At 50.5% G+C, this 22,794-nt stretch overlaps 8 protein-coding genes across 8 annotated transcripts; 4 read left to right on the forward strand and 4 right to left on the reverse strand.

Moving 5' to 3' along the window:
• Nucleotides 1-448: 448 nt before the first annotated feature.
• Nucleotides 449-1,648, forward strand: K460DRAFT_279668 (uncharacterized protein; the record flags this gene model as incomplete). The annotated part of the gene is made up of 4 exons (XM_040928349.1): nucleotides 449-610; nucleotides 661-751; nucleotides 809-912; nucleotides 980-1,648. The coding sequence occupies 4 exons, from the start codon at nucleotides 449-451 to the stop codon at nucleotides 1,646-1,648; spliced, it is 1,026 nt and encodes a 341-aa protein (XP_040790174.1).
• A 130-nt stretch (nucleotides 1,649-1,778) lies between these two features.
• K460DRAFT_306987 (amidase signature enzyme) lies at nucleotides 1,779-5,467 on the reverse strand (the record flags this gene model as incomplete). Its single annotated transcript, XM_040930050.1, has 3 exons — nucleotides 5,230-5,467; nucleotides 4,387-5,178; nucleotides 1,779-3,747 (listed from the first exon to the last, which is right to left on the reverse strand). Coding segments are annotated over exons 1-3 (2,922 nt in total), but the record flags the coding sequence as incomplete, so codon positions are not given.
• Nucleotides 5,468-6,253: 786 nt separating this feature from the next.
• On the forward strand, nucleotides 6,254-7,362 carry K460DRAFT_363674 (uncharacterized protein). The gene has a single exon (XM_040932864.1). The coding sequence runs from the start codon at nucleotides 6,508-6,510 to the stop codon at nucleotides 7,084-7,086; it is 579 nt and encodes a 192-aa protein (XP_040790176.1). The 5' UTR covers nucleotides 6,254-6,507; the 3' UTR covers nucleotides 7,087-7,362.
• A 230-nt stretch (nucleotides 7,363-7,592) lies between these two features.
• K460DRAFT_281079 (coronin-6) lies at nucleotides 7,593-9,741 on the forward strand (the record flags this gene model as incomplete). Its single annotated transcript, XM_040928462.1, has 8 exons — nucleotides 7,593-7,626; nucleotides 7,682-7,710; nucleotides 7,761-7,820; nucleotides 7,873-8,015; nucleotides 8,069-8,117; nucleotides 8,167-8,264; nucleotides 8,312-8,773; nucleotides 8,820-9,741. 8 exons carry the CDS (start codon nucleotides 7,593-7,595, stop codon nucleotides 9,739-9,741), a joined length of 1,797 nt encoding a protein of 598 aa, XP_040790177.1.
• A 1,026-nt stretch (nucleotides 9,742-10,767) lies between these two features.
• K460DRAFT_278475 (HET-domain-containing protein) lies at nucleotides 10,768-12,537 on the reverse strand (the record flags this gene model as incomplete). The annotated part of the gene is made up of 1 exon (XM_040928257.1): nucleotides 10,768-12,537. A coding segment is annotated over one exon (1,770 nt), but the record flags the coding sequence as incomplete, so codon positions are not given.
• Nucleotides 12,538-15,623: 3,086 nt separating this feature from the next.
• Nucleotides 15,624-17,403, reverse strand: K460DRAFT_307000 (carboxylesteras-like protein). The gene is made up of 4 exons (XM_040930051.1): nucleotides 17,106-17,403; nucleotides 17,042-17,046; nucleotides 16,796-16,992; nucleotides 15,624-16,743 (listed from the first exon to the last, which is right to left on the reverse strand). Exons 1-4 carry the CDS (start codon nucleotides 17,346-17,348, stop codon nucleotides 15,632-15,634), a joined length of 1,557 nt encoding a protein of 518 aa, XP_040790179.1. The 5' UTR covers nucleotides 17,349-17,403; the 3' UTR covers nucleotides 15,624-15,631.
• Nucleotides 17,404-21,185: 3,782 nt separating this feature from the next.
• Nucleotides 21,186-21,533, forward strand: K460DRAFT_279871 (uncharacterized protein; the record flags this gene model as incomplete). Its single annotated transcript, XM_040928359.1, has 1 exon — nucleotides 21,186-21,533. The coding sequence occupies one exon, from the start codon at nucleotides 21,186-21,188 to the stop codon at nucleotides 21,531-21,533; it is 348 nt and encodes a 115-aa protein (XP_040790180.1).
• A 393-nt stretch (nucleotides 21,534-21,926) lies between these two features.
• On the reverse strand, nucleotides 21,927-22,743 carry K460DRAFT_402953 (uncharacterized protein; the record flags this gene model as incomplete). Its single annotated transcript, XM_040936575.1, has 2 exons — nucleotides 21,927-22,244; nucleotides 22,303-22,743. 2 exons carry the CDS (start codon nucleotides 22,741-22,743, stop codon nucleotides 21,927-21,929), a joined length of 759 nt encoding a protein of 252 aa, XP_040790181.1.
• Between the last annotated feature and the right edge of the window lie 51 nt (nucleotides 22,744-22,794).

Below are 22,794 nucleotides of genomic sequence, written 5' to 3' on the forward strand. Positions count from 1 at the left end.
CTAGCCTTCGAAATGCCAGGTTGACTTCAATGCATCATACCGGGTTCGAAAGAACGTGTCTGTAATGGGCAACATGTCAGTGCTTGGTATCTATTGGTAGGGTCGGCCGAATATCTCCGTGCGTTTGTGACCTCTGCTCTCCTCTCTATCATATCTATACTGTCACGATGGTGACGACTACCGCCAATCAGCACGGCAGCCATATGTTGACTCCACTACTCATGAGGCAAAGTTGGTCAATCATCCTTGGCGAAGCAGCGCGCATTCGCTACGCGATATTAGCTTACATTACCCTAGAATTCGGCTCTTGGTAGCCTCCTCAACACGGACGGCAGTTATCGGGAGCTCGGAATCATTGTCAAAACATCATCATAAGAATGACGATATGTTCAAGTAACGGACAGCTCCACTTCACCACTGGCATAGTCTCTACTCCAACATAGTCACAATGGTGAACTTGAAGACTTTCATCACTGCATTTGGGCTGCTTGCTCGCACAAATGCAGGTCTGTTGCGCTTTGGATGTGCACAATTAACCGTACAGCGTCTGGATCCATTAGTGAACCCCGGCTCTAACCCGTCGCCGCATCTCCACCAGATTATCGGAGGCGTAAGGCTCTAAAGCTTCGAAAGGCTGATTTAATACTTACTTGCACATAGAACTCGTTCAATGTAACTATGGACCCCCAGAAAGGGCATGACCTCGCGAAGCTATCGACTTGCACGACCTGCGAGTTCAGCGAGGATTTCAGTGAGTGAAGTCAAAGGGACTTAAGCATTACGATCCCAGTCCTAACATCTGTGATAGGTAACTATTGGACTGCCGTAGTCTACTTCCGCGCTAAGAATGGCACTTTCAAACGCGTACCACAACGAGCACAGCAAGGCATGGACGGTACGCAAGGCGGCATGGTAAGTCTCCAAATCGGTTCCCAACCTCTTCATCTTCGACTAATCCGATTACTAATATCTTGACTAGGTGGTATACTACATGACAGATGCACTCTTCGACACCGCCCAAGCCTCCAAAGTAACAGCTTTCAAGCCGGGATTCCGCATGCTCATCGGCGACGTCAGCTACCGCAACCGAGAATCCGCTCGCGACTTCCGCCAGCTAACATACATTTGCATGCAAAACGAAGGCACCCGAGAGCCCGAGACACTGGAATTCCCCACTAAGCCCTGCCCGTCCGGTATCATGATCAATCACCGCTTCCCCACATGTTGGGATGGCGTAAATCTCGACTCGCCCAATCACCGCGAACACGTCGCTTACCCCGAGACCGGGACATTTGAAAGCGGCGGTGCATGCCCCTCGACACACCCCGTCCGCCTTCCGCAGATCCTCTTAGAGACGGTGTGGGATACGAAGCAGTTTAATAATAAAGCGGATTGGCCTGCGGATGGCAGTCAGCCGTTCGTCTGGTCCTCTGGAGATAAGACGGGCTTTTCGACGCATGCGGATTATCTGTTTGGGTGGAAGGATGATAGTCTGCAGAAAGCTATGGATGGGCATAATTATGTGAGTGCGCCAACGTTAAAGAAGCAGAATATTGCTACGCAGAATAAATGCAATGTGAAGGATATGGTGGGTGAGCAATTCGATGGATGGCTGACCCAGTTGCCGGGGATTGCCATGGTTGATTAGGATTGGTAATCAGTGACGGCTGAGGTATTTAGAGTAGGCATAATGATAACTGTCATTGTACAAATTCATCCTGCTGCAGATAGGTTTTCTATGTTATAGCAGCCCACAGCGCCACTGCATCTACCGCGATACCATCTCCCCGCGCAACAATAATTGCCATGACCTTCCTAGGACTCAGTGGCTTGAGATCCCATCCCAGACAAACAGGCCGCTGAGGCGTATGCTTCAAAGATACAGCCCAGGACTCCGTGCTACTCTTCTCGAGATACGCTTCCTGTCCGTCAAGATAAATCTGCAACGTAGTCTCCTGAAAGTCGACGGAGATAGTGCCCGAGAAATGTAGGAGCAGAGTACCATCACTTTGCCTCGTGGTAGAGACACCTGCGCAGAGATCTAGGCGTCGACTATCTTTGTGTGGTGTCAATTTTCTTGTGATCACTGTATCTGTGTCCAGAGGAGGAGTCAAAGGCGGGCTGATCCGTCTCTTGGTAGCTTGCTCAAATGCATATGCGTATTCAAGCAACTTTACATCTTCATATGCTTTTCCAGCGAAAGTCAAATTGACTGGCATGCCCTTTTCGGTCATGATACCCATCGGCACGCTCACAGTCGGTACACCTAAGTGTCGAATCGCTCGGTTTCCGTTGGAGTACTTCACGCCATTTTGTAGGCTATGCTGTGTGCTCTTGAGGTTGAATTCTAGATCTGCTACTCCAACGTCACCTTGTGCAGGGAATGCAATGACGTCTAGCTTGAGTGTGTCCATCCAGTCTTCGAGGTCACGTTTACGTTGGCGTTCAAGAGCTTTGAGGGCTTGCGATAGGCCGGGCAGGTCGTATATGGAAATATTCTTCACTTGGGAGAGAAGAGCAGGCAGGCCAGCATAGTCGATCCAATTTCGTACTTCGAGAAAGGTGTCTGGCTTGTAATCTTTGGGCTTGGGAAAAAGCATCCTCGGGTCTTCTATGTCTGCCAATGCTTTGATATCGGCGTCGCCGTTCTGCTCGAGGAAGTCATTCCACGCCTTCGCAATGAGAATTCCGCGCTCTACTTGATGCCAATCCGACGGTGCATCCACGACGTTGTTTGCTTCTCCAGACACGGACTCATTCTCGTACCTCGTTACGAGTGGAAAATCCGTGTATATGATCTCTGCTCCAAGGAATTTCAAGTTCTTTGCTGCTTGCTCCCATAACTGGACGACTTCGAACGAAACATAGGGATGTTTTGCATGCTGATCTGAGTCTTTCAGATTGATGTACATATTCGGTACTCCGATCCTCTTGCCTTCTAGTGCCGATAGCTTCCGCAACGATGTGTAGTCGGTCTGTTGCGGCTTGGGGATCGGAACATGAGGCTGCTCACGCCAGAAGTCTCCTTTGGTCTCTTCATCCGGCGCCGCAATTACAGCCAGGATCTCGAGCATATCGCTCATAGACCGCGCATATGGAACGGGCACGTCACACGTAACGTACAGTGGCCAAAGACCTCGGCAGCTCAATATCCCTCTTGAAGGCGTATAGCAGACCAATGCATTGTTTGACGCTGGACTGCGGCCACTACTCACCGTCTCGCTGCCCATGCCAAAGATCGCCATACTCGATGCTATCGATGTCGCCGCACCATTTGAAGAGCCAGACGAGAAGGCTCCCGTAAGGTACTTTGAGTTGTAGGGAGACTCGGCACGGCCATACAGTCCCCTCTGCATCCCTCCCGCCGCCATGGGTGGCATGTTAGTCTTCCCAATCAGTATCGCCCCCGCATCTCGCAACTTCTTTGCAATCGCTGAATCCTCACTCGACATCAATCCTTCGAGCGCAGGGGAGCCATTCGTAACGCTCAAGCCAGCATATTTGTAGCTATCTTTGATTGTGTAGGGGATACCTTCGAGAGGCCGTGGCGGCAGACCCTGGGCTCGACGTGCATCAGATGATGCCGCTTCCTTGAGCACCTGGCAGTTCAAGACTGTAAGTGCATTGAGGCCAGAGACAGTATCGTAGGCTGCGATGCGGTTTAGGTAGCTGATCGCGAGGGTGACGCTAGTGATTTGGCCAGATCCGAGGGCTTTTCGGTGGTCTTCGATGCTTGCCTCCACGATGCTGAAATTGCCATCGTTCGACTCCTTCAATGTGGCCTAGTACCGAGTTAGTCCTAGATATTGATATACAATGCTCAATGCTCAATGCTTGCCATTGCTTCGTTTACTCTCAGAGATAGATCTATCAAGGCGAATGCCTGGTGGCTTATAATTGACTGTCAATTCTCAGTAACGGTGCAAGATGTTATCGACCAAAGGATTTATAGACCAGACAAAGAGTCTTGTTTGTGAAAAGTGATTGAGGAGGTCGTTGCTTCCCGAGGTCCTTCCTTCAAGCTAGTCAGCCTGCTGTACCTTCCATGAGGGGTTAGTACTCCAATGGTATATCTAATCAGAGCACTTTACTCCACCACATTCGTTGCGGGGAGCTGACACATCATAATACTTGAGCCACTTCACGCCAGGCAGTGGATTTCCTTACGTGCAAGGAAAGTAAATGCAATGCATTTAGAGTATTCTAGTAATTGAAATGATGATGCGTTCGACGACGAGAATGACCAGGGATATTTCGGGTGACTTGCAGATGTATCCTCCCAAAACCATAACCATCAAACGCTATATATGCATATCAAAACTCCAGCTGTGTTGATTTGATCCAAGATCCAGACACTTCCATGTATGCATTTAAGCTTCCATCTACGCTGTCGCAGCCCACAGCGCTTTCGCCCTCGTAGTTCCTGCGACCAAACCACAAGCACCCATCCAGCCTAGATTCCAGCCTGGGATCCCGCCTGTATTGCTACTAAAGTGCAGCGCCATAGGAAACCACGCACTCGCAATCATCAGGTCCGTCCACCACCTCGTATCAAATTTCGCATCCTCGTCGTCCTGGTACGCTGCGATCGCTTTGCCCTCGCTCACCATCAGCCTCCTAGTCGCCCGTCTGCGACTTTCGAGCTGCCACTCTCGCGCGAGACGTAGGAAGTCGCAGGATATGCCGCCAAGCCAGGCACGGTACGCCCAGAGGTATACGCGCGCGGTTTTGGAGTCGCCGCGGTTTATAGCGGAGATGAACGTGGAGGAGACGACGCCTGAATCAGCGAGGAGGGACACATTTTCTAGGGCCTGGTAGGTGAAGTAGCTGCTTGCTTGCAGAATTGCAATTCGGTGCAAGACTACATCCGTACCTGGCTTTGGGCCTGAGACGAGTGTTCGCAGCCATGTATAGAGCGGGAAGAGGCCGAATAGTCTCAGGGTTGTGCGCGCTTTCGAGATGAGGACAGCGAGCGCGGCAATGGGTGGGACGCCGGCATTGCTGATAAGGGTTGTAGCGGGGGGCTTGGTGCCGGCGTAAGAAGGCCGGATGAGGGCGAGAAGCTTCTGCGCAAAGCTGGATATCGCGTGGGACTTGGTCTGTACGTATGCGAGGATGTATAGCGAGTAGTTGAATGTGGAGAGGAATGCGGAGAGACCGCCGGGGGAAGCTAGTAGCCTAAGGTTCCGGATTAGTTGGGGATCCAGACCTCACAGTGAGGCTACTGACTTGTTCAATCGCAAGATGGTCTTGTCAATTTGCTTCAACCCCGAGAGTGCATCGACAGGTGTCAATCCGCCTGGTCCAGCACTTGGTGCGGCGTCCGCAATCTCATCCGCGATAGCCCGAACATCGGGTACACCGGGTTTTGTCGTCTCATCAGAGGACATCGTAGTGAGTTCCTGCTAGAATATATACAATTGACGTATGCAAGAGGCCCAGGAAGTTTGGGTAGAAAGAGGGTAAGGGTGACGCGGGGAGGTTAGCTTCTCCGCATCCACCCCGTGGGTTGGGACATGACTCGGAGCCGAGGTTCAGCGTCAGCGGGCTGGATGGTTCAACTTTCTTTTTAACTTTGACATTCTTGCTCTACTGCATTATTTAGTACTAGTGCCGTTTGTTAGCCATCATTTCGCATATATACACAAATTCTCTTACCTATCGAAGCGAGCTGACGTATGATGCAGCTCACCAATGTGCTACCCAGCGCTTGAGCAGGCATGAAGAAAGAGAAGGATATGCTACCGTCTCAAGTAAGGAAGAGAGAGCACTCAAAGTAGTATGAAGTGCTAGAATATGTCTGGAACCAACGGCGTCAGTTCAAGCGTGAATATCTTCAAGTGTTGGAGACACTTACTGATTTTAAGTAAGCGGTATCTCCTCCAAGACTTCCGAGTAGTGATGCCAAAGAGATAAGGTTATCCCAGACTCGCCCAATTCTCTGTTCATTGCCCTTTCATATGTTGGGGGGGGGGGGGGGGCGCCGTAGAGCAGGTGGCGACAGAGTAATCATCTAATACTTCGAACTACCAGCATGATGAAAATAGCTCCCACACAGGGTTCCAGCACTCTAGATCAACGACTGGTACAGCGCCATCACCGCACTAGATAGTACAGTATCTAGACTGACCTATTGTGGCTGTGTGTTGATTCAAACGACAGCATATGCACAACGCCATTGGAGACAGAGTGAGACAGTGTGAATGTAAAGCAAGGCTCTCTAAACTGTAGCCTTTACAATGCTAGTACAAACAGCCCCAAACATGGTTGGATAAACTCCTAGAATTGATTCAACTCGTAAACTGCCGAAGTAACTCATACTTCACATAGCTAAGTCAACCACGAAACATATTGTGTTGCTACCATGAACCAAGCTCATATACCTCCTAATCCACCGCAACGCGGGATCAAACGCACAACACCTCTGTCGACGAAGTCTACTCACCGAAGCAACTAGCCAACATCAAGCAACCCAAGACAGATTACTTCAAGCCGGCCCAGACTAAGATGGTCTACGACTTCGCGATCCCAGAAGCACTCACACAGCTCCGTGCGAAGATTGACCAGCCCCATAGTATGGGTATGATCATCGGCGTGATGCTATACTACATCGCCCCTCTACTATCAACACATTTAGATAATGCAGCTGCCTTCCAGAACAAAGTGCCCGACGCGTTAAAGTGCATGACGGGATTCGTTACAGCAATCGATCAGCACATTGCTTACCTACGATTTACCTACGGGTGCTCGGAGAGGTTCCCTGACGACACGATGGTTGATCGCAAGGGACGACGCCCACGGAAAAAGTACATGGAGCGATATACGTATCTTGTCGAAGCCACGTATAAGCATTGCATTCGGGAAGGGTTACGCGACATTTTTCAGGCTTGGAGAAAAGAGCAGACGCGGGATTTCAATAAGGGTGTCGATATAGTGCTCTCGGGTATACAGTGGGTCGTGTATCCGGAGAAGAATGTTGTCGTCGAGGTTGGTGAGGGCGACTGGGCTGTTTGGCTCAGAGCACAGTGCGAAGAACTTGGTATGGAGGAGGCGAGGGCGGGCAGAAAGCTGCTTGAAGACATGTAGATGCCTGGGATGTAGATGTAGAGGCTGGGGACGTGGATCGATCGCCCGTCAGCTCCACTAATGGTAGTTGATTCATTGATAGAGAACGAGAACTGGTTTGGCTTGAGATGGGAAGAGCGTGATGGTCTTGTCCTGCTTGTGATTGCCAATCAGTAGCTGTTTCGTGACGTGGAGATGTTGCTGTGCTTCGTATGCGCTGTAGAAACACTGGGGATCCATTCGAGCCAGCTCGCCGCTACGTGTGCGTTCGCATATGTAGTACACGGAGGTTGCCAGGTGGAGTGATTGTTTGGACTAGGAACCGTTGGGCAACGCTGCAGAACCAGGGTTCGCTGCCAAGCCGCTCGCTTGCGACCATGCCTGATGCAGTCGGGCGTCCGTTGAAACACCATCTCGAAACCATTGCACAGCCCTTTCTCCTCAGCGCCTACTCTCAGCAGCTTCTGGACCTTCGAGGCAGTCATTCCTATCTCATCTTCAAGTCAGTTTGCATACAAACCGCAACAATGGCTGGCCGCTTTGTGAGAGCCTCCAAGTATCGTGAGTGGTTTGTACAGCTTCAGCTAAGCTTACGGAACTAACATTCGCAATTTAGGCCACGTCTTTGGTAAGGGCACGAAGAAGGTACAAACAAAATAACTGGCATACAAGGTCCAGTGCTAATAGAGTTCTAGGAGCAATGCTACGACAACCTCCGCATCTCCAAAAATGCCTGGGACACAAACCTGATCAAGGTGCGCACAGCCGCTCACGCGACCTCGAGACACACGCGCTCATACCTCACAGGCCAATCCCGAATACATCTCAGTCAATTGGGAAGCCAGCGGTGGTGGCGCCTTTGCCGTCATCCCCATCAATGAACGTGGGCGCGCGCCCGATCAGCTCCCCCTCTTCCGCGGACATACGGCTGCCGTTCTCGACACCGACTGGTACGGGCGCATACTCGATGAGAGAGCAAGGGACAGCGCTAAATATCTCGCAGGAGTCCCTTCAACGACTCGCTCATCTCGTCTGCCTCGGACGATGGCAAGGTGCGATCCGGCTGTGTACATTAGGTAGAAAGACTCTCACCATGTCTAGGTCTTCATCTGGAAGGTGCCGGAAGGCTTTGCATTACATACGGATGCTGAGGAGCCCGCCGACGTTGCTCCAGTAGCGAGACTCAGTGGGCACATGAGGTACGACCACGCGCTTTCGCATGCAATTGCTTCTAACGTCTGCCCAGGAAAGTTGGCCATGTCCTCTTCAACACCGCCGCCGAGAACGTTCTTGCCAGCGCATCTGGCGACTACACTGTAAAGCTATGGGACGTCGAAGCAGGCGCTGCAAAACTCACGCTCAAGCACAACGATATTGTGCAGTCGCTGTCCTGGAGTCCCGATGGATCGCTACTAGTCACCACAAGCCGAGACAAGAAGCTGCGTCTATGGGACGTGCGACAGGAAAAGCCTGCCCAGGAGGTCGCTGGACACCCAGGCGCGAAGAACAGCCGCGCTGTGTGGATGGGCGAGACGGATCGCATTGCGACGACCGGCTTCTCCCGCATGAGTGACCGTCAGCTGGGTCTCTGGGATCCACGCAACCCGAAAGAACCCATTGGTGGCTTCCAGATCCTCGATTCCATCTCTGGTGTTTGCATGCCTTTCTGGGACGATGGCACGCAGTGTTTGTACCTAGCGGGCAAAGGGTGAGTCCTCCGCGGCGCCTGCCGTAGACGATACTGACTATTACAGTGACGGAAACATCAGATACTACGAATACGAAAATGACAAGTTCGAATACTTGTCCGAGTACAAGTCGGGCGATCCTCAGCGAGGTATCGCCTTCCTTCCCAAGCGCGGCATCAACCTTCATGAGAACGAAGTGCTCCGCTGCTTCAAGACCGTGAACGACAGCTACGTCGAGCCCATCTCCTTCATCGTACCCCGCCGATCCGAGATGTTCCAGAGCGACATCTACCCACCGACAACGGGCCTGAAGGCCGGTACAACATCGTCCGAGTGGTTTGGCGGTAAGACCGCTTTGCCCCCGAAGATCTCCCTAGAGAGCGTGTATGACGGTGAGGCTCCCAAGGAGGTCGCATCCGATTACAAACCTCAACAAGCAGCACCAGCGCCCTCACCGACCAAGTCTGAGCCACCAAAGGCTGCCGCAGAGCCTGCGCCCACACCTGTAGCGTCGCGTGGACCACCACCATCGATGAAGGACAACAAGGACTCGCTAGCAGCTGGAGCATCGAAGTTTGCAGACAAAGACGACGTCTCAGACAACGAGAGCACATCCAGCTTCGAAGAGGTGTCAAAGCCAACTGCGCGCCACACGGTCACTGCCTCGCGGCAAGAAGAGAAGACTAAGGGGCCAGTTATTACCAAGGAGCCAGAGCAGCCCAAGCCTACTGCTGCACCTACCCCTGCGCCTACATCCGCACCTAGTTCTGGTGGCCCTGGTGCGGCCCTTCGAGACGCGCTAGGCGATATCAAGTCGCAGATCGAGCACCAGAACAGAGTCATGTCGGATCAGTCTGATCAGATAGCACTGCTTCTGCGCGAAGTTGGCCAACTCAAGACCAAAGTAGGCTCGCAAGGGCCATCCGATCGCGAAAAGGATGAGCGTATCAGGCAGCTCGAACTAGAGCTCGAGGAGGCGAGGTCCTAAGCTTGCAAATCGACGATTGAAGATTACCTATACCTCTTGATAGACTGGAGGTGAGCTTGTAGTCATGAGCATAGGCTTGAGTTGGTAGCGAAGTTGGATAGACGATTGGACGGCGTAAGCCTTGCCTTTTTTTCACTGTCATTGTTTGTTGAGCAACCATGTGGCTACGGGGAAAAAACCGACGAGGGTTGACGTGTGATGATTGAGAGGTGGCTATTTGTGTATGCGTATTGTACTCTTGCTTTGTGAGCAAGGTGTTTGGGTTAGCGGCATTTTGTAGGAAATCCATTCAGTCATTCATTTTCTGCTGACCTAAATCTTTCGTTGCGAAAGAGCATATCTTTCCTACTTGTCGACGTGCGCAGGTTCGCCTAGGACGCCACAGGCATTTGGGGCTCCGAGACGAGGAGCGCCTTGCCCTCTTAGTACTTTTGCATATAGTTGTTTGCACGCCGTCAGGGCAAATAGCTAACGCAGATCCAAAAGAAACAATCCTTTCTACCCTTAATCTTATAACTACCCTCATCTCTAGTTTAGTCATACTTTTGACTGCCCAGTTCTTGGCTCATGGTCAGTTTCCAACGCAATTCGAACAAACATGGTGTCGGTGATAGACGTACTTTGAGGCGTGCTTGTAACATTGGTGGAAGAGATGAGTTTCCGTGATTGTTGTAACGTCGTCGAGCGTTAATTTTGTTTGATCTGGTTTGATTTCGTCTGGTTCGGTATAATCTGGTTTAGTTTAGTTTCGTTTAGCTTGGTAGTAATTTCTTCTGGTTTGGTCTGGTGTGATCTGGTTTGGTTTAATTTGATTTGTTCTGGTTTCGATACTATGCCGTTTAGTGTGTTGCAACACCACTTTTACAGTTGCAAAGAGCTCTCCGAGCTTTATAAGTTTTTCTTCTCCCTCGGGGCACAATATTAATCTGGGTTGGTTTAGTTTAGTTTAGTTCGGCTTGGTTTGGTTTGATTTGGTTTGTTCAGTTTGTTCAGTTTGTGCTGTGCGATCAGTTACAGCATTCATCTTCAATATATCAATACAGTGTGTGCATCATGGCCATCTTTCACCGCCTCGCCATCCATGATGCCGTGAACATAAGCATCGCCCACCAAGGTCAGCCTGTTCGTCTGATCACCAACATCACCCCGCTCGAACTTGCGCATAAGAAACGGTACCTTCCCCCCGTGGAAAACCCACACTTGATCTCCTGGCAGGGTGTGGGGTGGGCCGATACCTATATAGCCCGACTCGGTGATGAAGAAAGCGTGATTGGGTACCATGCCGCGAAGGGATTCGAGAACAGGATTAGGGACTTCGGGCTTTCCCTGCGCTATTCGGTCCCTGGCTTGCGTGAAGGGCTTCTCATGTGAGTCTTTGGCGCGTTCGATGGGGAACTCGTCCATGATTAGGTCGCCTATCATGGCCCGCCATAGAGCTGAGCTCCACGATCCGCCTCCGGGATACGTTTTCAGGTCTGTTTGAGAAGCCATGAATCGTTGTACTAGTTCTTCGGAGCTGGACATGATGTCCCAAACTCTGCTTCTGAGTAAGGGTTCATCGTCCGCAACTGTGTATACCTCGTTGACATCCAACACCTGATCGACTAGGGCTCCAGTCAGAGCAAGAGTCTTTCCTGCATTTGAGACTGCGAATTGAAGCTCTCGTGTACCGCCGGCCGAGAACTGTCCATAGCGATGGGAGTGGCCCCACCACTTTAGTTGGCGCTTGCCCACGCGATTAGAACATGCAAAGTCAATAGCCCAAGTCGGCAACTGTAACGTTCTATGCGCCATCTCGCTAGCAGCTACCAATGGCCTGAGGCCTCCTTCATATCGAATGAGATCCAGCGTGACCTGTGAAAATAACAAAGGCACAGAGACCAAGTAACTGCAACTCTGCGCATTTGGCAGGATGTTTGCAGGAAGCAGGCCCAATAGAGCGTATACTTTGTCTCGCGGGTCTGTGGCTTGTCGATGACGCCACCGCATGAACAAGTCCAGCGGCTCTTCGCCATTCTGAGAGTGCAGGAATCCGTGTACCGGATATAACAGCCATCGAAGTAATTCATCATGCTGTCTGCGTCGTGCCTGGAACGCGACCGAGAAGGAGGTCAAGTTGCCGCGCGGTCCGTGTTTGAGGCGTCGAGCTACAAGCATCACGTCTTTGCGCGATATTGAAAGGGGCCCCCAGACTAATTCAGCGGAGTCTGGGAGAATGGATTCCTGAATGGTCCAGATTCGCTGCCACCAGGGATTGCCATACATAGCGAAGGCAGCAAAGGCTTTCCGAGCCTTTTCGCCTTGGTGGCCATCTTGTAATAGAGTTGGGAGCTCCTGTTCAGAACGCTCGCGAGGCAGCGCAAGGTCTTTCTCTGCTACTGATGTTATGAAATCGAAAACAGCTTCCGCATCCTCCTGGCCGAAGCCCTGGGTGGCATCGGGGATCTCTCCGAGCCACAATACGCAGTGAGAACAAGCTCTATAGGTATCTCTCATCAACGAAACCTGTATCTCTTTCTCGCTGATATCCCACTGATTAATGCAGAGTTGGTCGATCCATATCGCGCGTTTCCTGTCAGAATATCGGAGGCGTCTGAGGGCAGAATAAAGATTTAGCGTGATGAGGACGCGCTGGCCTGATACTTCAATGCTCTTGGTGTCGGGGGACTCTCCCCAGACGTACGACAAGGCCTCGTAGGCTGCATTTCCGTCAAGACTTACTATTCGAATGTCACATTTCACGACATCGTTCCAGCTGCCTGGCAATAAATCTAAAACGCGGATTTCGCGGCCGGAAGGGCGGGGTGCTTCTACTCATATTAAGCGATGGCTCGAAGAAACGGTGGCTGATAGATACCGGAAGATCCCATCATCGAAGCCTGGGTTCTCTCTGCTACAGAGAACGTTTCGTTAGTAGCGATGCGCTCATCCTCGCAAGTGAAGGTTTTGTGTCGCCGATGGTGACTTGTGGGTTGGCCTCGTCAGCGGCAGGCTGACTACTGGAAATCAGTTCCTTGGCTGCAGCCCCATGTCTACCTACTCAGCTAAGAGTTCTTGTTTGGTCTGAAATTCGCATTCTTTAAATTTTCAAATTTATGATCAACCAAAGCCCCCTTACCAAACTCTTTTTGAAGACATCGAATAGTTTGTGACCACGGTGGAAGCTAACCTCGGCACCTGCGGTTCGTCGTGCGCGGAGCGTCCCCATCGAGCTTAGAAAATACTCTATCCGGATCATCTCTATCGTTGAGGCATCGAAAACATGCCGAATAAAGTTGGAAAAGGCCGCGTTTTGATGCCAAACGGTTTTACTCATGTGGCAAGAGGGGAGGCAGTGCGATAACAGTCATTCCGCTTCTCCGAGCGACCTCCATACCAACTCCACACTTCCAGACATGCTCTCGCAAGCTAATATCGACGCCATGATATCCACGATCATATTGTGAGTTATCCATGATGGGATTCGAAGTGACGCAGCTGATATTATCCGTAGCGGATCTACTAGAGCAGAAGTTTTGCATCGGGTTCACCGGAGTCACGCTCCGTCGCATCGACGCTTGCCGCTCAGTAGCATCTCTACCAGCCATACTGGCGCGAGCTAGAACCTCTCATTTCCGGCCGAAAGCTGATATTACCGGAGGATTTTACGCATCCTTCGTTATGGGATGCCGCGCAGCCGCTGACAACGCGCCCAGCCCTGCAGAAAGCTTACGCAGCTGCTGCACAACGACATCATCCATCATCACTCATCAAATACACCTGTGGCACAGGCAAGGTTGCGGCACCAGTCGGGAAGCTGACCTTGGGTGACCTTGCTGAGACATTCATAGCCAAGCGCTTGACTGGAACTTGGCAAAGCTTGTGCCCCGATTTTGTGAGGCATTTTCTGACGCCACAAAGCTTGGTTACGCTTGGTTAAGCTTAGCCTCGTAACTCCCCCTTGTCAACATGCAGGGCGACCAGGTCTGATGCAGCTGTTTACGAGTGTCACGTCGGGGAGCCAGTCATGTTCCGTGGAGCACACTGCCAGAAGAGCTGAGCCACCATTCCTGTGGTCCTTCGTTTTCAGCTGCGCCTCTTGAGATTGGTGTAGAGGTGTTTTAGAACCGATAGTATGGGGTGTGAGGCGGTGTGGAGGCCAGGCAACCAATGGAACAGATGGCAGTGACCAGGCATCGAAACTTGGACACGCGGACCCTATGTCAAGGTCGGCTGGGTGAGCCTGAGTCCAGTCAACATGCTGGGGCTTACCAACGGCTATGACGATTCTGGAGACGCTCCGGGTCAATAAACACATAGGACCCGTGATTGGTGTGGTGCCAGGCAAAGTATAAAGAGAGGCTACTCTACCCACGAACACACCTCATCTCCTCGTTCATCTTCCAAAACACAGCAACACCTCGATTTCTGAAGTCCTCGTCAACCAGGTACATCGACAAGAAGCTACCCACTTCTTAACCTCCAATCCTACACTAGCCAGTAAGACCCATGTCTTCAGCCTCGTGGTCAAATCAAGACTGACATTCGTAGACCTCACAACACACAATCAACATGCCTGCCAGCATCGCTTCCTCCGTCTCCTCCATCATCAAGCCCCAGCCCGTCCTCTCTTGCGGCGAGTCCTGCGATTGCTGTGGTTGCGACGAGTCCTGCTGGTGTGTCGTCATGTAAACGGTCGACAACCAACACATGTACACGGCGATAATGATTGGATGTGAAGGAGATTTTTAGCGCGGAGGCGGAGTTTGGGCACGTCGATACCTTCATCAATCCATTTTCTTATCAACTGGTCTCCTTGTCGTCACGATGGATTGTCTATCAAATGTATCATGACAACACGAAGTTGTTTCCACATGGCCAATGTGATGCTATCATACGTCGTTGCCGACAAACTGCTTCTAGTGTTTTGAGCTCCTTCTCACATGTGAAGTAAGACATTTTCTCATAAGCACAAGATTACGGCAAAGTGACATGCCAACAGTAAAAATAAACATCATCGAGATCGTATATACCTTCTGGGCTCGAGTACTTAGGTGTCCCCGTTCTTGAAGAATTCAACAAGTATAGGAACACCAAAAGCGTAGTGGATGTGCACAAGTAACCCACTGTCCGACCCAGACCCAGGAGCTTGAAACCACTTGGTACTGCCTTTTGGAAGATACCAGCGGGATCTTATCTCTTACTGCTTTCTCGAAGTGCCGCCAAGCTCTTATCGCCATAACTCCGAAATACATCCTCCTTATAGTAGGCATAGTTAGCGATCTAAGCAATCTGCCTTTCTCACTGGCCATAGCCCGGTTCTTTGCCAGCAGCCCTTCAACCTTTGCATGGATACGTTCATTATCCAACTGCGAGTCCCACGTCGGATTCGGAGGACGATGAACAAGGGACCATCATCGGGATCAATGTCCTTCGCATTGTCTCCGCATCTCTTTGAATTTAGAAGCAGCGCCTTGGTCAAAGTGAAAACTCCGAGAGAAGATATGAGACCTTCCGCAACTTTCAACGAGTCCAGTAATTCTGACCAGGCTTGATGCGTATTTGCCACGAAGAAAACATCTGGTCGTATTGCGTGGGTGGCATTAAACGATCTAAAAGAGGTCTGACTGATTTCACCAGGGTGCTGATTTCAACGACATCCGTGGGTTTTGTGCCAACGCTCTAGAACGTCTTGCCGATTATGCGTTCAGAAGATGGCAACAGGCTCGATATTAGCGTCTCAAAGTACATATGGCATGTGTTAGGTAATGATGTGCTTATGTTGTGCAAAAGTTAGCTAAGATTTTCCAGGTGTCAGAGTATAGAGCTCACTAACTATGCAATTATAGATTATAGGAGCTCGCTAACTATGTTATCAGCATGTAGACCATGCAAGACGTATAACGACTGCTCAAGACAGAGTCGACAACGCCCCCATAACGATCTTCGAACATGCCTTATCGTACTTCTCAGGTTTGGCAAACGTTGCCTTCGGCTTGTTCGCTACGGCGATCTCGATCCAACTGTTCGTGTTGGGGTCATATTGAGGCCACCCGAATTTGGCCAGACCCCTCTTTGGATTATCAGCAAACGCGGCAACCGCTCGCTGGAAGAGTTTAGATGTGTCTTTCTGTGCTTGTGAAGCAGGGAGGCCACTAGCATCCTGTGAGCCACCGAGAATCATGTGCAGTTCAGTGCCGTGGTAGGCACCACTGGTTGGATAGAGCCGGGTGTTATTCCAGTCACCAAAGTAGCGATAGACCCAATTTGGGACCTTGGCTTTGACGCGCTGTCTAGCCTCGTAGGAATGTGGGCACACGAATGACTCCAAGAGGAATTTCGCCGCTTGCTCTTCGGTAACGTTGCGACCTTGTGCAAATGCAGGAATTACGTAGTAGCCTTGTTCGTAATTGTTGTGCCCATGAAAATACGGGATTTTGGCAAAGCTGCCCAATGACGCGAGGGAGAGGTAATCGCCAAAGATGATCTTGTTGTCAATCATGGGGTAAAAAGGCGGCGTTGATCGAACCGGGCTTCCCCCTGGGCTAGGAGAAATCTTGGATACGGCGGATGAAACTGCTTGCCACGGTTGTTCGCGCATGCACTTGAGTGTTTCGTTCTTTGCTACACAACCGAGCAAGGCAGAAAGCTGGTACCAGTTGTCTTTCTGTTTCTGAGGCGTATTCATGGGGAAGCTGAAGGCATTTCCGGAAGTCGACATGAGGCCGTGAGCGATGGGATTTCGCCTGTAAGCATATGACCACCAGTCCACGGCGGCGCCACCGGAAGATTGGCCGGCGATGACAATTTTCTTGGGACTGCCTCCAAAAGCCGCAATATTCTTCTGTAGCCATTCAACAGCATGGCGCTGATCTCGCAATCCAAGATTTGTGTCAGCATCGGGGGCGCCAGGGAATCCAAATACATTCAAGCGATAGTTGACCGTAACAACGATGAGGTCTTCGGAATTGGCAAGGTATTGACCATTTGCGAACGGCGTATTCGTGTTGCCACCAGCGAAACCTGGATAAGTTAGTAAAATATGATGGCAAATAGAGACTGGAAAGTGACTAACGTCCTCCATGAAACAAGACGAAGACAGGCTTGTCTGCCTTTGAAGATCTTGCCCTTTGTTTTGACCAAATGTTCAAAGTCAGACAATCTTCATTTCGTTGTGTTCCAGCAGCACCGGTAAAAGAGCCCAGTACACGAGCTGCTTGAGGGGTAAACCCGGAGGATAATGGTTGAACGGCAGCTTGTTGGGGGCAGTCACTTGCATGGTCAGATCAAAATGACATAGGTTTGCACCTTAGGTACCTACTATCCCTATACTCACTATTAGCCAAATCTTCTTAATATAAATAGAATATGAAGCGTGCGCTTACGAATGTGGTCGCATTGTACGGTGCCTTGGTCTTGTACTTTTGCGGTGCTGCAAATCGCAAGTCTCCCAGCGGTGGCTGCGCGTATGGAATCCCCAGGTACTCCCAGACATTTTTGACATTCGGTGAATGATGACCTGTAATCAATCCATTTTCCGTCTTAACAGTATTGAAGCTTGATCCTGGTGCGCCCAGTGATAGCTTCGAGGCACAAAGCCAGAGCGCGATGCTTACGAACCCGCGCATCTTGTGGTTGCCGTTCGAGAAGTGCTATAGGCGATGAGAAGGAGGGAACAGCTGTGATTGTGGCAAATAAGCCCTGCCAGGGCGGCTTACAAGGTTCTTCCTGAGATTGCGGCGTACGCTACGGCCAAGCAGAGAGGCGGGTTGGCAGCCAATCTTAGTTAAACTGCTGCGGGATACAAGTGTCTTGGGGTATGCCGAGGCTCGCCCCTAATAAGTCTACACATGTTGTTCTACGACATTCAAACATTCAAACATACAAAAGCTGTTACTAAAACAAATTCTGGAATAACGCTGAGTCTTAAATCATATTGATTACTTATTGTACGCAACAGTCGTGCGAACTAAAGGTAGGTGTTCTTGTTTCTTTGCGCTGCTACATACTAATGCGCGTAATTTTGCTTGCCGTCTCCGCGTCTTACTAGACTTTTTGCGTTTAGCGCAAATTCAAGTGTGGTGCACACATGCAAGCCAGCGAGTCCTAGGTAATCATGGCTCCTTACTATGGAAGTATAAAGCAAAGGAATATCACCTTAATCTGTATGAAATACCTCGCCATCTAGTGAGAAGGCTACTACTGTAGCCTAGGAGGAAATAGCCCTCTAGTATACTGTAACACGTACCTGTAGCCGCCTCCTATAGCCGTACTATATTATCTTCAGATGCTAACGCAACTAGCTGTCTATCTAGTAAGAGGGCTACTATTATAGCTTCTAAGGAATAGCCCTCTAGCGTACTACGATATATCCCTGCCGCTGCCTCCTATAGCTATACTATATTATCCTAGGATCCTAACGCGACTAGCTACCTGTCTAAGAGGATTTTCAAAGCGACTACGCCTTAGTTGAGCTATCGCTGGTTCTGTGAAAGTACTTTGAGTGCGGAGATGTTTGTGATTACATTGATTTAGCTACCTGTCTAGCAAGAAGGCACCGCCGTAGATTCTGAGGAATGGCCCTCCAGCGTGCTGCGTGTGCTATAGAGGTGGAGTAGAAAGGGAAACGAGCGTGACGGAAAAGAAATGGAGTATTGATGACGACGCGGAGTTGAATGCTACGGCTGCACATTACTTGGGAAAAACATCCCCGGCCACGGAGAACAGCTCAAAAGTTTCGAAAGCTGCAGGAAGACCGCGTCTTACCATGACTCGCGTCTTGATGGACGGAGATGTCGTTACGAACAACAGTACTGCACCGCCGTCGACAAGGTCGAATTCCCGCAGTATGCATACCTCGAGTCTGCAGTATCAGGGCTCTGCAGCATGGTCACGGGATATACATAGCTCGAATACTTCCACGTTGCCCCCATGGCCAGTCCGGATCTGGACAAGCCTCTGCCGCCGCCGCCACCTCCGCCTTTTCGGTCAGCCCCAAGGAGGCCTCCTCTAGTTGGCTCTCCAAAAACGGCGAGCATCGAGCGCGAAGAGAAATCGCTGTCGCTTCTAGCTCTTGACACGCGAGGTCTGGTGCTTGAATGCCTCGGAAGACTGTCGCCAACTATCGCGAAAACATCAACAAGATTTGATCGACGAGTGTCTTGAGAGGGTGCCTCCAAGCCCAACCACATTCGTGGACATTGTCCATCACGACGGCAGTGATGATGACGACGACGACCGACGACGAAGAAGATGATGATGATGATAGCATACAGCCCTGCCTCGCACCATCCACACATTCTCAGTCTTCATCATCTTCCGAAGACACCCTCCCGCCGTCCCTCCATCCAGGTCTACTGCCATCCCCACCAATCTGCAGAAGTTTCTCTTTTGCACCCCCTCCCAAACCACGCTTCTTCACCTCCAAACGAGATAACCCCTCTCTCAGAATATCGTCACCGCTAACACCACCCTATCACATATCTTCCACGCCAAATCTACCGCCTTTGATCAAGCGCTAACCCGCACCGCCGCGTGGAACAGATTGGCTGCAACAATGGGATCGTCTCCATGCACTGACAGGGACACAGGGGTTTGGACTGAGGAAAGCTGAGAAGAGGGAGGAGCGGAAGAGTAAGCTCAGGGAGATCTTAGGGAGTGCGGACTCTGTTTCAGTGATGCTATTACCTGGTGCTAAAGTGCGTTCAGACCCAGTACCCACGCGATCATTCATGTGGCTACGGCTGTTCTTCGTCCGTCTCTTCCCCTTTATACTTCACACGTTCTCCGTACCTTGCTGCTTTCTGTTTCGACGCGACCACTTAGAGCGCTTGAAAAGAATACTCCAGGCACTGGCGATAGGGCTGCACACAAACATGAGCATAGACATATCCTTCCTATCCAAGATCAAGTCGCTTAGTCTCTGATTGGCGCTTGGGAATGACATATGGCTCCGTTTGGATATTGGCACGACGTTTCATTAGGAATACGCTGTGAGATCACTTTAACCGCGATGATCATGTTGCGGCAGATGAAGCTACCTGTAGTACCGGCATTCCATCCCAGTGGGGAATGCTTATTGCTGATTGTTGGGGTGAGGCTTCTGGGGTGCAGTTGTAGGGTGCCCGTGCACAGGCCGTGATGCTGCTGGACAAGGTAAGCGCTTCAGCGATGACCCGATGTTTAATCTAATTTGTACCGACCCTGACCATTCGGGAAGTAAGAAGGAGAGGTTGGCGCGGGGCGTTGCGGGGCGAAAGCTTGAGCGGTCTTGACTCATGAATCCGGCTTACTACACCTTAGCGAGTAATACCTGACTCAGCGCTAAACTCAACCTCAGCGTGATCTACTAGCATTCCGTCGATAGTTTGCGCATACGCAGCCCGAATGTTTTGACTTGAGAGAAAACGCGTCACTACACAGCGGAGCTAGTAAGCTAAGTGATCGAATTTGGGGTGTTCAGACGAGGATCGTGACCAAAATGGACACGACGGTCTGTTCAGTCAAGCCTGAGGACGACAAACTGCACCTTGTCGAAATGGAAAATGAACCTGCTTCCAGTAGCAAGTGCAGTATTTGTGGGACCAAGGCGCAGCATCAGGCAACGCTGCCGAAAAGTTGGTGATATTGATGATCGGCACCTGTCCTTCAATATCATGCTTGTGCGACTTCAAGGCTGACTCTGATCGTCAAGTCTTGATTGCATAGTGGTAGACGATGGATATGGTGATGTCCGGTGATATTGGTGAACACCGATGATCGGTAATTGTCTTCCGATGTCATGCTTGTGCGATTTTGAGATCGATACAGATCGTCAAGTCTCAATCGGTAGGCGTTGGGTAACGTCTGATGATTTGAGAATGCACTGAGTGATTCCGCCACAGGTCGTGTTGTCCAAAACACTTCTACATTCTGAAGTAGCTCAGCCCGGCATCAATGTCGACATGTCGTGATGTTAAGTTTGCTCTTAGATCATGCCTTTCAGTTCACTGGTTTATTCATTCTGTACACTGTCAGCATAAGTGGGTTTCCACTCGTACGGCATCGACGCGGGTGGATCACCACACTGAATGCAGGGGAATTGACTAACGTCTCCATAATCTCACACCGATTGTTAGATATCTGACTGTACTACTATCGTGTGCACGTATTAGCATGAGGCCCTGAGATGATTCCCATGAATCAGAAGAAGACTGCAAATGAAGCAGTATTGTGCTGACTGTGCCTGCAAGGTAACGATGTGACAACATCTTGCTGCAAATGAGGGGAGTTCTGTGATGGTTGTCGCTGCAGGGTAATGATTTAAGGACAAGTTTGACTCTGTAAGATGTATAAAGCTCTTCGTTTTCCCGTTGTCGCTCAGGTTTTCCACTACGAAGCACAGAATCACTCTGCTGTACACCAGAAGCATTACCATTACACCTACTTTGCTCTCTTCTCACGATCTATAACCCCCAACTGTTACGATGTTGTACTTATCCTGGATCGCATGCGTTACCGCCATCATTCCCTTGGCTACTGCCGTGTGCTGCCAGGGACCGACGACTGGCTCGTGCGGCGATGGCACGAATGGTACACCATGCTGCGCACACGGAAAATGCAACATATTCTGCTGCAACTGTGATGGCGGCTGTCGAGGCCGCTCGATGAAGCGGGACCTTCCACTTGGACTGGCTGAACGTTCAGACTCCATCAAGACATCTTTCATGGAAGCTGATACGGAAGGTGCGGGCAGTATCACTGTGGACCGCTACCTGGAGTATATGGGGGTAACTGGAGACAACGAGGTATGGGTCAAGTGGTTTGAGAAGTAAGTGCTAAAGTTCTTTCTTAACATATTTTCCATTATATGCGGAATGTACTGACGTTGAACAAAATAAAGGCACGACACGAACAAGGATGGCGTCATCACTATCGACGAAGCTGTTTAAGTCTATCAGCGCATGGAAGCGCAATTCTAGCCAGGAATGCTGTTGTGGTAGAGAGAAGATAGCGTAATCGAGAGACGCTCAAATATACGCACCTCGAAAAAGGGAGACGTACGACACTCATTTACACAACCCGAACACTTATATGCACAATACATTCATTCTTGCATCAAGCACACATTCCCTAAGAGGTGTTATACACTCTACTACAATTCCTTTTCGTTTCGTAGTGCTGGCATAGGTAGAGTAGTATCGTAGGCCACTAGATTAATGCCACGTCTACTCCAAATCAATAACCTCAACCGGACCCTTGCTCTTACCGCGTTTCGACTTCCCACCCATCCCCAAAAAAATATCCCTAACCCACCCCAACGCCTCCCTCATCCCCTCCGTCGGCCCCCCCAACTCCCCAATCTCCTTCACCAAGCGCTCAGCCTGGAACCCACCAGTCTTTCGAATCGCCACTTTCGTGCGTCCAAACAGGACGAGCATGCTCTTGACGTTTCGGTAAGGATCGTCCGAGTCAGCAATGGGATTCTCGATGTCGAGCATGAGTTTTGCGAGGAAGAAGGTAAGGAGGTCGGACTGTGCTACGAACTTTATAAAGCTTGTTCGGAGGAGGATTTGGAATGGGGGAGGGTGGGACTGGACGCACGATGCGCTGGTAGTGCTCGATCCACTTTATTCGAGTTTCGAATTTGACGGGTAGTCTCTTGTGTTCGTTCGTGTTGAGCTGTAAGGTCTGTTTGTTGCTCCTTGCGGTCTTGCATTTGGGCTTGAAGCTAGAAAATGTCAGTGAGTATCCTTTTGGCGTTGCAATGGCCTCATTTTTGGCATCACTAGAGCGTAAATCATGGAGGTAGTTGTTTAGCTTCCAAATCTCGTAATAGAGGCGTCTAAACGCTTCCTCTTTGCCTTTTCTATACGTAGGCGCGATGCCCATGTTGCAGATAGCGATAGTCATCGGTTCAGGTATTGCAACGATATTTGCAACCATCTTCCAGTGCGTGCCGCTCGAGCGGCCGTGGAACAAGGCCATCAATGGGACATGCATCGATAGTTCAAAGTTCTGGTTAGCAAACGCGGTGCTAAACATGGCGACAGATGTGGTAGTGTTGGCACTGCCAATCCGCTAAGTTCTCAAGCT

The sequence above is a fragment of the Cucurbitaria berberidis genome, assembly GCF_010015615.1.
Source record: "Cucurbitaria berberidis CBS 394.84 unplaced genomic scaffold K460scaffold_2, whole genome shotgun sequence".
Taxonomy (NCBI): Eukaryota; Fungi; Ascomycota; class Dothideomycetes; order Pleosporales; family Cucurbitariaceae; genus Cucurbitaria; species Cucurbitaria berberidis.